This window comes from Molossus molossus, unplaced genomic scaffold (assembly GCF_014108415.1).
Source record: "Molossus molossus isolate mMolMol1 unplaced genomic scaffold, mMolMol1.p scaffold_m16_p_1, whole genome shotgun sequence".
NCBI lineage: Eukaryota > Metazoa > Chordata > Mammalia > Chiroptera > Molossidae > Molossus > Molossus molossus.
Window position 1 is genome coordinate 214,451,814 of NW_023425344.1, and position 14,150 is coordinate 214,465,963.

A 14,150-nucleotide genomic window follows, 5' to 3' on the forward strand; every position below is an offset into this window, starting at 1 on the left:
TGTTTCTATGAGTTCGGATGTTTCAGATTCAACAGTGGCAGCTGCTGACACTGCCAGCGTCATGTGCAGGGTGCTGGAGGCCTCTGGTTTAAAGAATTAGATGCCAGTCCTGTGCCCAAGGGAGAATGGTGCCCAGGTAGAAGAGAGCACATGTGTAACGAGCTGAAAGAACAGTATGACAAGGTCCCACAGCCTAGCAACAACCCTGACACTGCAGCGAGGACATAAGGAATAGTGCAGACCAGAGAATTAAGCCTCGGTAGCAGACTCACCTCAGGCTGGCTAGGGTGAACCGGGCATGGAAGGCAGGCAGGCTCGTTTATAACAGGCTGTGGATACCCGGCACTCTGCGGCCGGGGACAGAATTGACATTTAAGCTCATCTGCCGTCCATCCCTCCTACTCCTCACCCACCACCACTGCCTGGCCCACCAGTGACGTGACCTCGGCAAGGTCACTGCAGTCAGCCGATTCCTTGGGCAAAACTGCTCCCTTTTTTCCTACAACACTTTCTCAATGTAAGAAGTGGAGGAGAGGACCACAAGCATGTTTGGGGGTGAATTATTTCTTTCCTTTTGAGTGGGCTCAGTTCTACAGGCAGGTTTCCAGAGGCAAAGGCAAAGCACCGCTGCTCCACAGCCTGCCTCCGCCTCCGCCCCATCTGGGTGACTGTAGACCCGAGCCGTTCAAGCCTGTGTTTTAAGGGTCAACTGTATTTTCAACCTGCGGCTGGGAACTGGCGGATGCAGAGGGCCCTCCGGAGTTAGACACGGATTCTTGACTGCTTGAGGGCGGGCGTCCCGAACCCTGCATTGTTCAAGGTCAGCTGTACATTATACGACAGCATGGTTTGGCTAAAGGGGGTGCTCCTCAGGCTAGGCATGCTGGCCTACCTCTGAAATGCGAAGGGACATGGGACCTTGCAAGGCGTTTTCAGGCAAAGACAGAATTTGCTATTTTCAAGTGATTCCCCACTTGTCGAATTGCTTACCACCCATTAAAAATGGTATCCTCTCGCCCTGGCCGGTTTGGCTCAGCAGTTTGAGCGTCAGCCCGCGGACCGAAGAGTTGTGTGTTCATTCCGGTCAGGGACATGTACCTTGGTTGCAGTTTGGTCCCAGACCAGGGGGTCCAGGTTGTGCTGGAGGCAGCCAATTATTGTGTCTCCCCCCACCCCCAACTCTATCTGAAGATGAATGGAAAAATATCCTCAGGTGAGGATTAAAAAGAAAAAAAAGGTATCCTCTAGAAAAGCCTTCTGAATCTCTGACTCGTTTTTTTTTTATCCTCACCCAAGGACATTTTTCCATTTTCTGTTCAGATAGAGTGGGAGGAAGAAAGCCGGAGAAACATCGATGTGAAAGGGACACATCGAGTGGTTGCCACACAAACGACCCAACCAGGGCCAGAGACAAACTGCAACCAAGGTGCGTTGCCCTTAGCGGAAACCGAACCCGGGTCTCTCTGGACTGCAGGCCAACGCTCTAACCGCTGAGCCAAACTGGCCAGGGCTCTGACTTGTGTTTTTATACAGCTCTAGAATGGCAGGCACCAGGTCCTGGCTTTGCCTGAAGACACTGAGCAGACAGCACTCACTGTTAACCAAGAGCACTGGTTTGGTATAGATTCAGGACACAACAGGTCTCTCAATCAACTTGCTAAGATTGCTGGAGGTTTCTAATTGGGAGGTTAACAAAAGATTTATCTTAGAGCATTAATGGGATGTTGATCCAGGGTACTTTGTGACATACTTATCTATTTACATAGATTCTGAAATGTCCAAAACACTTTCAGATAGTAACTCATTTAAACCTTACAATAAACTCCATTACATAGGTATGCAGTAGTCTCCCTTTATCCATTGTTTTGCTTTCTGGAGACCATGATGGTCCATTTAAAATATTAAATGGAAAATTTCAGAAATAAACAACTCATAAAATTTAAAGTGCATGCTGTTCTGAGTCTTGTGGTGAAATCTCATGCCCTTGTGCTCTGTCCCACCCGGGATGGGAATCATCCCTGTGTCCAGTGTGTCCACACTGTACGCACTCCCCACCTGTCACGTAGTAGCCTCTTCATTATCCCGTGGACTCTGGGGCATCACAGTGCTTGTGTCCAAGTAACCCTTCTTTTACTTACTAATGACCCCAAGGCATTCACATAACTTTTATTACAGTATATTGTTATAACTGTTCTATTTTATTAGGTTATTGTTGTTAATCTCTTATTGTGCCTAATTTATAAATTAAACTTTATCATAGTTATGATGCATAGGAAAAATATAGTACACACAGATTTCTGTACTACCCGAGGTTTCAGGCATCCACCGGGATCTGGGAACGTACCCCCACAGATCAGGGGGGGCTGCGATATAATAGGTCAGGAAGTTAAAAATTGAGAACGTTAACGGGAGAAACAAGATCAAAACCTAAGTTTGAGCCCTGGCCGGTTTGGCTCAGCGGTTAGAGCGTCGGCCTGCGGTCCAGAGAGACCTGGATTCGGTTCCCACTAAGGGCACGTACCTCAGTTGCAGTTTGTCTCCGGCCCTGGTTGGGTCGTGCAGGTGGCAACCACTCGATGTGTCCCTTTCACGTGGATGTTTCTCTCTCTCTCTCTCCCTCCCACTGTCTCTGAATAAAAAGTGGAAAAATGTCCTTGGGGGAGGATAAAAAACAACAAAAAATCTAAGTTTGAGGCTTTTTCCAACACAAAACAGTTGTTTCTCTCACATTCTAATGGTAATATGTTGCATATTTCCAAAAGTATGCAAATTAACTAAAGCAACCTGATTATGTTCAAATATGCTCCCAGAGCTAGATATTTAAAATGAAAATTTTAAAAGTGAGAATGACTCATTATCGGCAGTAAATAGTTAATGGTCTTCTATGTATCTAGTAATTGCAGGAATGAAGATATAAAATGCTGTTCCTGCTTTTAAGCATGTGGCTGGGCAGACCGGACATTCATTTAAAAAAGGCCACCTCGGTGACCACATGCTTGTGCTGTTGGAGGGGGTGAGAGCTGACTTCAAGGGAGGGCTAGTCCTGGGATTGATGACAGTGGGCATGGGATGGTTTGTGAATGTGGTGAACAACTTGTTAAGAAGATGGGGTGGATAAAGGGAAATATTATGAAGGATTGGTTGACAAGAATGTTGACTAATTAGCTGTGGGAGAAAGGAGGAAGAACCAATTAAGGGTGAAAGCAACATTTCAAAGCTGGGTGACAGAGTAATTAACATCATTGACAAAAATAGGAAATCTGAGGGTGAGCTGGTTTGGGGAAAAGCTGACACTCGGTTTGAAACCTCTGGGTTCTGATGTGCTTTTCAAGCAGGGCATTTTGACATCGCTTGGGGCAGAGATGAAACAGGGATCAGGGATGAGGTGAAGCTGACAATTATGCACAATACGTATTGATTTTTTTAAAGCTTAGAAACTAAACCATTCCCCCCCTCCCCCCAGGGTTTGTTACAGTAGCCATGAGTTAAATGCTAGTGGTATCAGATTCCAGTGATATTCAGATGAATATGTACAGTAGGCAAATGAAAATGCAGGACTATATATTTACATTTGGCTGGATTCTGAGAAAACCTCCAAGAGAGGAGAGACTAAGGGACGCAACTGTGGTTGACTAGGTGGTGGGAAACTCAAAGTAATGAAGATGGTAAATGGAATGGTAGTTTGAGGAATAGGAGCAACAAGTTAACCTCTAGGTTGAGCAAAACCTGGAAATGTCAGTGGAAAGAGAGGGCTGTGACTACAGGCGGAAAGGGAAGTGGCTGGAGGTAGATTTACTCAAAGCTTCCCTGGAAGATGAGTCCCGAGGTCTTCCTGAGGCTGAGCAGATGGGGTAGGGCTTGAAGAGATTAGGAAAAGTCGAGACCTGTACTGTTCAGTCGAGTCGTGACGAGCCACAGGTGGCTACTGAGACCTAGTCCCATTTGGGATGTGCTTTGGGTGAAAACTGCCTGTCAGATTTCAGACCTAGTCCAAAACAGGATGTAAAGTATCTCATTAATGCTTTTTACAGAGATTTCTTTTGTTGCAAGCCTAATCCTTTGGATATGCTGGATTAAATAAACTATATTATCAAAATAAATTTGATCTGCTTCTTTTTTAATGTGGTAACTAGAAAAATTTAAATTACGTATGTGTGTCATTATTGGGACAGCACTGATCTAGAAAAATACAGTAACGATTCAAAAAGAAATGGATGAAAGAACTGGCAGAACGTCAAGGGGGTTTGGTTCAAGTCCAGGATCTCTAGTGGATCCAGGCACAGGGTTTGCGGCCAGGTGTTCTGCACAGCAGACGGTGGGACTGACCCAGGGCTGTGAACTGGTACAAGGAGCATGGTTATGGGAGTCGAAGGTACAACTGGACAGAATTCGAATGAACACCCTGGGCTCAGGCTGGGAATAACGGGCAGTGAAGACCCGCTGGGCTGACGGGCTGGGAGAATGGCGAGGGCTGTGTGTGGCCAGAGTCCTGGCAGATGGCCTGAAACGCTGATGATTCAGTGGGAGGGGTAGGAAGCGATGAAGTGTGATCAGAAAAGAGAATTTCTGTGTTCCTGATCTGCTGTGCAAACGCCAAGTTTTCACATTTTAATGTTGCTTATGGTGATGTAACCATGTGTAGGAAGCTTTATAGTACCCGCTCCAGAAAACATGGATATTGAATAAAGTTTCCTTAGAATCCAAGTTAAAAAAATATATATAAATAGCTCTGTAACTAAATTACCCAAAGTAGTCTTTGGGTACAACAAAGTATAGGTAGCTTTTCTCTTCTTTCAATATCCTCTTAATGTAGAATGGCCAGAGGAGAGGTTACACACCTGAGAACACATTCACTAAGCATACTCACCAGGACAGGTAAATTACTGTATTGTTTTGCCAAGTATAAAAATTACAAGTTATGCTCGGCCTCTATGGCTCAACGGTTGAGCATCAACCTGTGCACCAAGAGGTGGCTGGTTCAATTCCCGGTCAGGGCACATGCCCTGGTTGTGGGCCCGATCCCCAGTGAGGGCATACAGGAGGCAGCCAATTGATGTTCTCGCTCATTGATGTTTGTATCTCTCTCTCCTTCTCCCTTCCTCTCTCTCTAAAATCAATAAAGGAAAAATAAATACATAAAAAATTACAAGTTATTTTGCCAAAAACCATGTGGCTTGGAAATGAGAGATCAGTGTCCCTTCAATGTGATATGTAGACTGGGCTTGGTGATCTCATCTCAGTCTCCAAACCACAGGTGGGGCACACACTGCAGCGGGCCTGGGCTGACTTGGTGCTAGTTCAGTCAAGGGTGAATTGGCAGATTGGGCAGATTGGAAATACTGAAGTCAGTGCTACCATATTTCCATAATCCAAACAAGAACAGAAAAGAAAAATAGGAGTGATCCAATTAATAGCTAAATAGAAATAAAATGCTATGTCAAATTTCAAAAAAAAGCTCTTTGATGCAACCCAAAAGTTTTTGGTTTGTGAAACTATTTTAAGTATATTCCATGATATGACTTGATAGTGGCTCCAATACTCAGAAATTTTATTTAAAATGTATGAAGTGAGAAGACAGAGGTGCAGATATTCATATTTTCTTTATAAGTCAAAATGTGGTATAAGTGAATAATATAAAATGGTAATATATTGTGCACAAGTATCTGCATTATTGCACCATATTCCTAAATATATTTATTTACGTTCCATTTTGGTCCAAAAAAGATTGCAGGTAGTATTGCATCACTTGCTGTGAAGCTAGTGCTATTTTAATTTTTTTTTTTAAATCCTCACCCGAGGACATTTTTTCCATTTTTTGTTCAGATAGAGTGGGAGGGGGAGAGAAGAAGAAAAAGAGAGAAACATCAACGTGAAAGGGACACATCGAGTGGCTGCTACCCACACGACCAACCAGAGCCAGGGACAACTGCAACCGAGGTACATGCCCTTAGCGGGAACCAAACCCGGGTTTCTCTGGACCGCAGGCCAATGCTCTAACCGCTGAGCCAAACCGGCCAGGGCACTATTTTAATTGATTTTTTAAAGAGAGATAGGAAGGAAATGGGGAGGAGAGAGAGAGAGAGAAACATCAATATGAGAGAGAAACATTGATCAGTTGCTTCTGATATGCATACGCACCAGAGATCGAACCTGCAACCTGGGCATGTGCCCTGTTGACCAGAAATTGAACTGGCAACCCTTCAGTTTGTGGGATGATGCTCAACTAACTGAGTCACACTGGCAAGGGCAGTTAATGCTATTTTTAAAAGGCCAAGCGAGAAAATTTTATTGGTAGGTAATATCAGCATTTCAATGAAAGGATTATTGAAAAATGACATGTTCTTGTCTTTTACTTTTAAGCAAGCTTTCAGTAATTGATTATAATAATTGACTACCTTCTAAAAAGGAATAGAAGGCTAGAAAAACCTCAGTTCTTTACAACCCAGTGTTCAAAGCATTACAAAAATCCAGTTTCTCTGATTTTCATGAGGCAAACAAAATATCATCCCCAAAAGTTAACAAGAAACAGTAGAAACATAAAGGAAATAGATGTACAAAAATACTTTAAACCGACAGAGACCTTCAAAGACGACATCTTCTAGTCAACAAGCTCACGAGCTTCCTTTGCCTTGAAAAGTCTCGCACATAAATTAGAACTTTAAATGGTAACTCAGGCGCCCTGGGGCCCAGAGCTGAAACTGCTGGAAGGGACTCTTGCTGACAAAACACCTGCGGAGATTCCATTTTCCAGGCCTTCCTTCACATCTCCTAAATGCAGCCAATATACCATCAAGAGAAAAATGCCAGCACTATTTCCAGACGTTTAAATAATTCTGTAGACGTTTAAATAATTCTGTAGACGTTCTGCGAGGGCAGACAGGAAGCCTGGTGCTCGGTGTGGACAGTAAAGAGCACGGCGTTTCCCCCATACCGACGGCCCTCCGCATGAGCTTCGGTGGAACAACAGAAAATGAAGGGTTTGATGACCGAAGCCACAGCCAGCAACCATCTCTGGCACTTTTCTTCCACGGGAGACAAAAGCAAACACATTCTTCTAATGACCACCCTTCAGATTGGACTGAAGGCAAAAGCTGCTTTTAGGTTTCCGTGAATTCTGTGAAACAGCCAAATGTGGTTTTCGTTCACTAGTCATAGCACCGGGACCACATTCTCTCCGTGCTGCAAAGGTAACACAGCGATGCGCAGGCCCTTTGTCAGGGTGATGCGCTGGGCCGAGCCAGAAAATGAAACAGCAGGGCCCAGTGTTTAAGACAATGTGGCCAGCTCCTCCTGCAAAAACTCCAGCAAATGGGCTCTTTTGGAGGGCTCTCCACAGGGCAACTGGCATCAAAGGGAGAGATGGCCATATGGAGAGATAAATAGGATTTGGGCACATGTCGTTGAGGGAGGCAGCCAGAAAGATTTGCAAGGTATTGAATAATGAATGTCTTCATGTGCTTTTTCCCCTTTCTTTAAGCTTGCTAGCTGTATCGAAACATAAAACTGTTCATTTGGTCGGTGGTCATTAGTCAAAATTGGCCACAAAATCTTAAGCCAGGACCACACCCTAAACATCCATCATCGTATTGGAATAGAGAAGGATCATGGAATTAGACAGCTATTGGTTCTTTATAAAATTTGAGTAAATTTAAAATTTCTGACCGAGACAATTATGGCAAAAATATTTCTTTAAGTAAAAAAATGTAAGATAAGGATAAGGAATGATTTCTCTGTCCTTCTGTTTCGTTAAAATATTATGCACTTCCTAACCCCTATGACCACTAGATTTGATCTGTAGTTTGATGAAATGTATCTGAAGACAAGACATACATTATGACCACATCTGAAGCATGCCCATTGTGAAATAAGTGGAACTGCTATAAATTCTGAACATTCAGAATTGTTATAGTCGTACTTTTTCATTTGTTCATTACAGTCGTCCCTCATTTATCGCGGTTAATCAGTTCCAGACTCTACCGCGATGCACGAATTTCCGCGAAGTAGGATTCTTTCTTTATACACAGTCGTCCCTCCACACCGCGAAGTCGAAGCGGGAAGTGGCCAGAGACAACTGTATACCAGTTTGGCCAAAGAACCTGTAAATTATGCTTGTAAATCACTTTCCTTCCCCCTTGGGCAATAATGAAAAGAAAAAAGGATTTAAGGATTTGATTGTGTGAAGACAACTTTGCTCAGACTTAACTTAGAAATATAGCTCAAATACATTTGGAGGAAATAGAACTCTATACTTTTAAGTTCTAAAACTCCTAATGATGTTATCTTACTCAAAATATATGCTCTGCATATGAAATACAATACTAATTATCAAGGTTCTTAATATAGTTATCATTATTAATTGTCGCATTGGCAGAAGATGGCTTTTAAAGAATTATTGTCAAATTCTTAGCTTTTAAATTGTGAGTTTAATTATAAGGCAATTGTGTTTCTTTGAATGTTTGTGCATACTTTCATAAGAACCGGAAAGATGGCAATATGTAAATATTAACACATGGCCAAATATGCACACGACTTAGGAGAGCGTGTTGAGAAAAATGGGAAATGTGGTGGTGACATACATGTAGTTATTTCCAAAAAGAAAGGGTGTTCTGAAAACTACCCCCCCCCCATGCTAGCTTGTGTTTGCTGGATTCAGTGGACTTTTAGAACTTCATCTATTATGAGCTAATTGCAAATCTATCAGTTCCTTAAAGATTCTGTTCTCAAATTAACTAGTCTAAAGATAAAAAAGAATTGAGTAAAGAATATCACTCTGAACACAAGAAGAAAGTGGGAGTAAGGGAGGCATGGGGGTAGGGTGGGGAAAGAGAGCGAGAACTTTAAAAAATGATGCAGAAGGAAGGGGCTACTGATTATGATGAAACATTTCATCCATAATCCCTATTAAAATAGAGTAATCATAACACTTTAGTTATAGACTATCAGGAATATTGTTTCTTAATTAAAGAAATATTAATTCATAAAAATCTGAGAAGTCTTAGATTTGAAGATGTGGATTTAGATTGGCATTTTTGTCATTCTTTCTTCCCCACAGTAAATCTTCCTTTAAAAAAAGACACTGCAGAGATTCCATCTGTACAGTCTAAACCCAAAACATGTAATTAAAAAATGACTTTACCCTGCTGATATTTATCAGAATCTTTTTCTTAATTTTAGGTAGGAATAGCTTATGTAATAAAGAACCATACATTTTAAGTTCAGCAATTCTTTCAGTGTCAATTGCTTTCCTTTAATTATTTCAAATATATTTTGAGATACGTACAATCTTGTTTCATAAAAGCTGTTTTCATTGCCTACCTAGCCCTCTAGCTTCATTTGATATGGTAGAGATACTGCATAATATTCAGCAAATATTAACATTGATTAACTGCAGGTGATAAGACTTTGGGTGATTTGTGACTTTCATTTGAACCTCTCTTTGTACAAGTGGAAATTTTCATAAGGTACATGTATCATTTTTAGAAAAACAACAAAGTCATTATTCTCTCCCAAAAGTTTGAAACATTCGCCTCATAAAGATGATCTTGAAAATGATAATACATTGTGAAAAAGAATACTTTATTTTTCAATGGAGTAATAACTACCTACATTTTATATATTATCTGTATAATGAGAGTTTTCTTTCATTAAAAGAAATCCCCAGATCCCCTGCTAAGCCAATTTTCCCATTGGATCTCATTAGAATCCACAGAGAGAAAGTTTGCAAATATAATTATTTATGTTGCAATATTTATACAGTATTTTAATAACAGAGTCCAAATAAAATGCTATATTTGATGGAAAGTGATATTGACCTGCCTTTTTGTAAAGTTGTCTGTACTAAAGTAAGATATGTAACAGGAACTTAGGACAGTGATTGGCACCTAGATAATACTGATGGAGAATTTAGGATGATGAATGTATAATAAGGGTGATGACAACAACAACGGCACAAACTGGTTAAGATCACTGCCTTGCTGATGAATTGTGCTGTTTGTAAGGAGAGGACCTATGTGAAAATATCCCAGAAGAGGTCAATGACAGTTCACTTCCTGTCACTCAGCATTAGTAAAAGAGGTGGTGAGTGTTCAGATGGGAAAAGTCTAGATGTGAAGCCAAGTTACCTCTTCACTATTCAACATGCCACTTATCAAAAAACCTTGGGCAAGTCAAGTCACTTAACCTCTTTGAGGCTCTTGATGTCCAAAAGTAAATTGAAAAGTTCAAATAAGACATTTGTAACAAAAATAAATTAATTAAATACAAATTTAAAAAAGGAAGAAGATATTTGACAAATGAAAACCGTAAATGTGAGGGTTTATTAAATCCACACAATCACCATTACCTAGATAATTCATATTTTTAGAAAAACCACTGAGGAAAACTCCATCTACTGTTGAGGCAGATAGTATAGCAGTGAGAAGTGAGGGGCTCTGGGGTCAGGCAGCCTGGGCTTGAATCCAGCCTCTGGCATTATTGGCCTTGGTAGAAGCCTCAGTTGATCACCTGTAAAATGGGGTAATAATAAAACTTACACATCATACTTAACGTGTAATATAATTTGTGAGAATTAAATGCAATGATGCAAGTAAAGCACTCAGTAAACATGTCCAATAAATACTAGTGTTGTTGTTGTCTTTAAGATTGCTGTATATATAGGTGTTTTATTAGCTTATTGTTTTGTCATTTCATTTTTACTGAGTAGAATGAGCTTTGGTTTATTAACTAATATTGGGTATTAGTATCATTTTTTAAAAATTGGAAGCAGAATCTGTGTAGTTTAGTATAATGTGGACTTTTAATCTCTTTAAATGTCTTGTCTATAGCTAAAATCATATATTAATAAGAATAACTATAAGGTTCCTTTTGCATGTGTAGAAAAACCACTGAGGAAAGAGCCATCTACCGCTGAGGCAGATAGTAGAGCGGTGAGAAGTGGGGGGCTCTCATGATACGTGTATTGGTTTCAGTAGAGTCTTCATGTGATATACAATGGACTGCAATTTCTCAAATGAAGGTTTGATATCATGGAAGAAAACTGGAAACTCTCTTTGTTCCCTTTTCCAACCAAAACTTTCTCCTTGGAATAGTTCTGGAGGACATTATCAACAATGTTACACGGACTTCTTTTAACTGCCTCCTTAGCTGCTCCTAGATCACACCCATTTCATCATTTGGATACCAGACCTTGCTCTGCTGCTCTGTGGATTGGGCTCACTGAGAATTATTAAACACCAGTAGCTCCAAACCTGACTACATACTAAACTCATTTGAAGAGCTTTTAAAAAATACTGATGCTTGGCCCAATTGATTCAGAACCTCTAGGGGTACAGGCATACTTTGTATTTTTTCAAAGTTCCCTAGGTGATACTAATGTGCAGCCAGGGTTAATACCAACTGTTTTTTATAATAAGGGAACTAAAATGAAGAAGATACATTGAAAACGCTAAACAAAAATCTTATTTTAAAATTAATTTAGATGAAAAGTTCTCCTAATGGGGAGAAAAGGGAATATTTACTTCTTACCGTGTTTCTTTTATACCTATAAACCCACCTACCTAGTTACCAGTCAAATTTCAAGATAATGGTTTTGTTCAGTTTGACAAAAGGAAATCAGTGGTACTGAAGACTACCAAAGCTGTGTGTAAAAGACCCTCAATAATCTTACATTAAATCTTCACAAGTAGCTGTACATTAGAAATAAAAATGATCGTCTTCAATGGATAAATAATGGCATTTTGTGTCATTTTGTGATTATTAATGTCCATGCATTTTTATCCACCCCCACCCCCTGTGAGAAGGTCAACTGAGCAAAAATACATAGAATTATGATGAAAGAATGTCTTATATTTTATACAAATGAAACAGAAAATCTGCCATTTTTTGGTATCTATTTTTGGTAAGCATAGAGGAAACCTATAATTATAGTCTAAAAACCAACTTTGTTATGTCTTTATGTCCAACTAAATTTGGTATTATATCAAGCTATAGTTGGTTGTGGAGTATGTATATCAAATAAAGTGGATGCATCTAAATACATAACAAGAATAAAATGTTATCAAGAATTTTATATAAATTTTGCTTTCTGTATCAAATCTGCTATTCCATATCATTGTCATCATCCTCTAAAATTATACTCTTGAATTGCTATACATTTCTTTATGCCCTGGCTTTTAAATGAATTAAGTCCATTTATTTACTTTTGACAGTTCTATTTCCAATAGACACACGAAATTTGAACTTGACTATTGTATTTTATGCTTTGCCACCCAACTGACAAATAAGAGGCAGAGCAATTGTCTTCCTAATTCTATGGTTCATGTTTACTTTGCTTTAAAAAAAAAAAATCTACCCAAGAGAAATCCCACAGGCCATTAAAGATGAAAAGGTATCCTATTCTTTCTGTGATATGAAATTACAAGGGGAAGATGCCAGGTTTAAAAAAAAAATAAACAGCTTCTGCTCCAGAGTTTCCTTGGTCTCCTGAGGGATGCTGCAACCCTGCAGGTTAAGTCAAATGTGCCTTCTTCAGAACCATCTTTGTTAAATATTAAAAGACACTTCATCTTACGAACACCCAAGTTTTCTATACATAATTCATTCTTGCAAATTATCTCTGTCTCCTAATCTCAAACTGAGCAAGGTGAAGGAGGGCATTTTAGTAACAAAGGAGAGATGGAAGTGTGAAGTATGAGGCTGAATAAAAATGGCTGAAAAGCAATCCAAGGGAGGCTGGAGGGTGGCCACACCCAGCGCTAATATGGACTGTTTCAAAAGAAATTTTATACCAGAGGGCAACGGCAGTGCTTTTTATTTTCCTCCAATTGTTCCACAGACACCCATTATTAATAAGTGGTTACAAGTTACCCCATTGACAGACAAAACAAAACAAAATCCTGAAATACTTCCAAGCGAACCATCCTAATATGTGGCTACGCCATCATATCCTCCGGATTTGGAGAGCTAGTCTGCATTCCCAGTCTCCTTTGTGTGACCACAAATAACAACCCTGAAATGGGTGTGTCCCTCTAGTGCATCTAAAAGGATGCACTAGAGCCCACTTGGTTAATGGTTCTACCAGGAGATTGCAACCTTTCCGCAGAAATGAAAAACGGTGGGATGCACGGAACAATAAGAAGGCATTTTAGCTCGGGGAATGAGGAGGGATTAAACAAGTACTGAATGAGCAACGGATCCCAAAAGAGCTCCCAGGGGAGGCAAATGGTGCATTATTTAAAACACTAGCTTTACAACAAGAAAACAAAAGGGTGGCAGAGGGAGGTTTGAAACAAACAGGGAAAAGGGAAAAAAAAAAAAAAATGAAACACCATCCATTTAGATTTTTGACATAACACGTTTACTCCCCCCAACAGAAAGCTCTTGGGGATAAAGCATGCATAGGTCCCACAGGTGAAATGCTGCACAATGGCCGGGTCCGGGTCCCCGTGAGCCGCAGGCATGCATTACTGAAATAAAGAGAATACCCTGACTTTTCCAGTTGCTCCACACACAGTCCATCTTGGTGGAATCGGCAGTGGCCTGCATCGTGTGGGCTTTGGGGGCTCGCCGTTGCCGTCCTCGGGGGCGCGGAGCGGGCACTCGGGTGGCGGCGGCCCGGCTGCAGCGGCTGGGGTCGCGGTGGCCGCGCGGCTGCAGACAGACTGAGGCTGCACCAGCCACCGCGCGGCGAGGGGCGGGCGCGTCGCGGGCGCTGCAGTCTCCGTGGCAGCGAATCAGCGCGGCGCGCCCCGGAGCTGCCTGCGCGCACAGGGATGCGGGCGCCACTCCACGCGGGAGCTTCCGCGCCGTCGCCCGGGGGCTGCTGCCTGGAGGGCGAGATCACCCACCCAGCGCGGGAGCATTGAGAGAAGCGGAGGGAGAAAGGGGCCTAGGGTAGGGGCAAGCACAGAGGACTCGGGCTGTTCCTGGGAGTTCTGGACTGGCTGTGGGCATATTCTAGAAATTTCTTAGAAACCCAAGAAACCTGTTGGATAAGAGTAGTGGATGGTAGTACAAACGTCAGGCTTTCAGCATAATGTCCCCTTATTATCGCCATGGCTCACTCGCCTTTCTCTCCCCCAAATGTTTACATTCTGGCCATGCTTTATGTTAATTGCCTGGCATCTGCAAAAAGTTATTATATTATTCCTCCC

At 41.4% G+C, this 14,150-nt stretch overlaps 1 protein-coding gene across 2 annotated transcripts in view; it reads right to left on the reverse strand.

The window, feature by feature from the left end:
- RTN1 (reticulon 1) overlaps window positions 1–14,150 on the reverse strand; it is a 90,439-nt gene that overhangs the window by 11,843 nt on the left and 64,446 nt on the right. The window contains exon 1 of one of the 2 annotated variants that reach the window (XM_036240144.1): window positions 13,482–13,788. The exons of the other annotated variant lie outside the window; for it this stretch is intronic. Within the exon in view, the coding sequence (XP_036096037.1) occupies window positions 13,482–13,542 (61 nt within the window). The 5' untranslated portion in view covers window positions 13,543–13,788. Of the gene's footprint in view, window positions 1–13,481; window positions 13,789–14,150 lie in introns of those variants that run through there. 2 annotated transcript variants of the gene reach the window in all.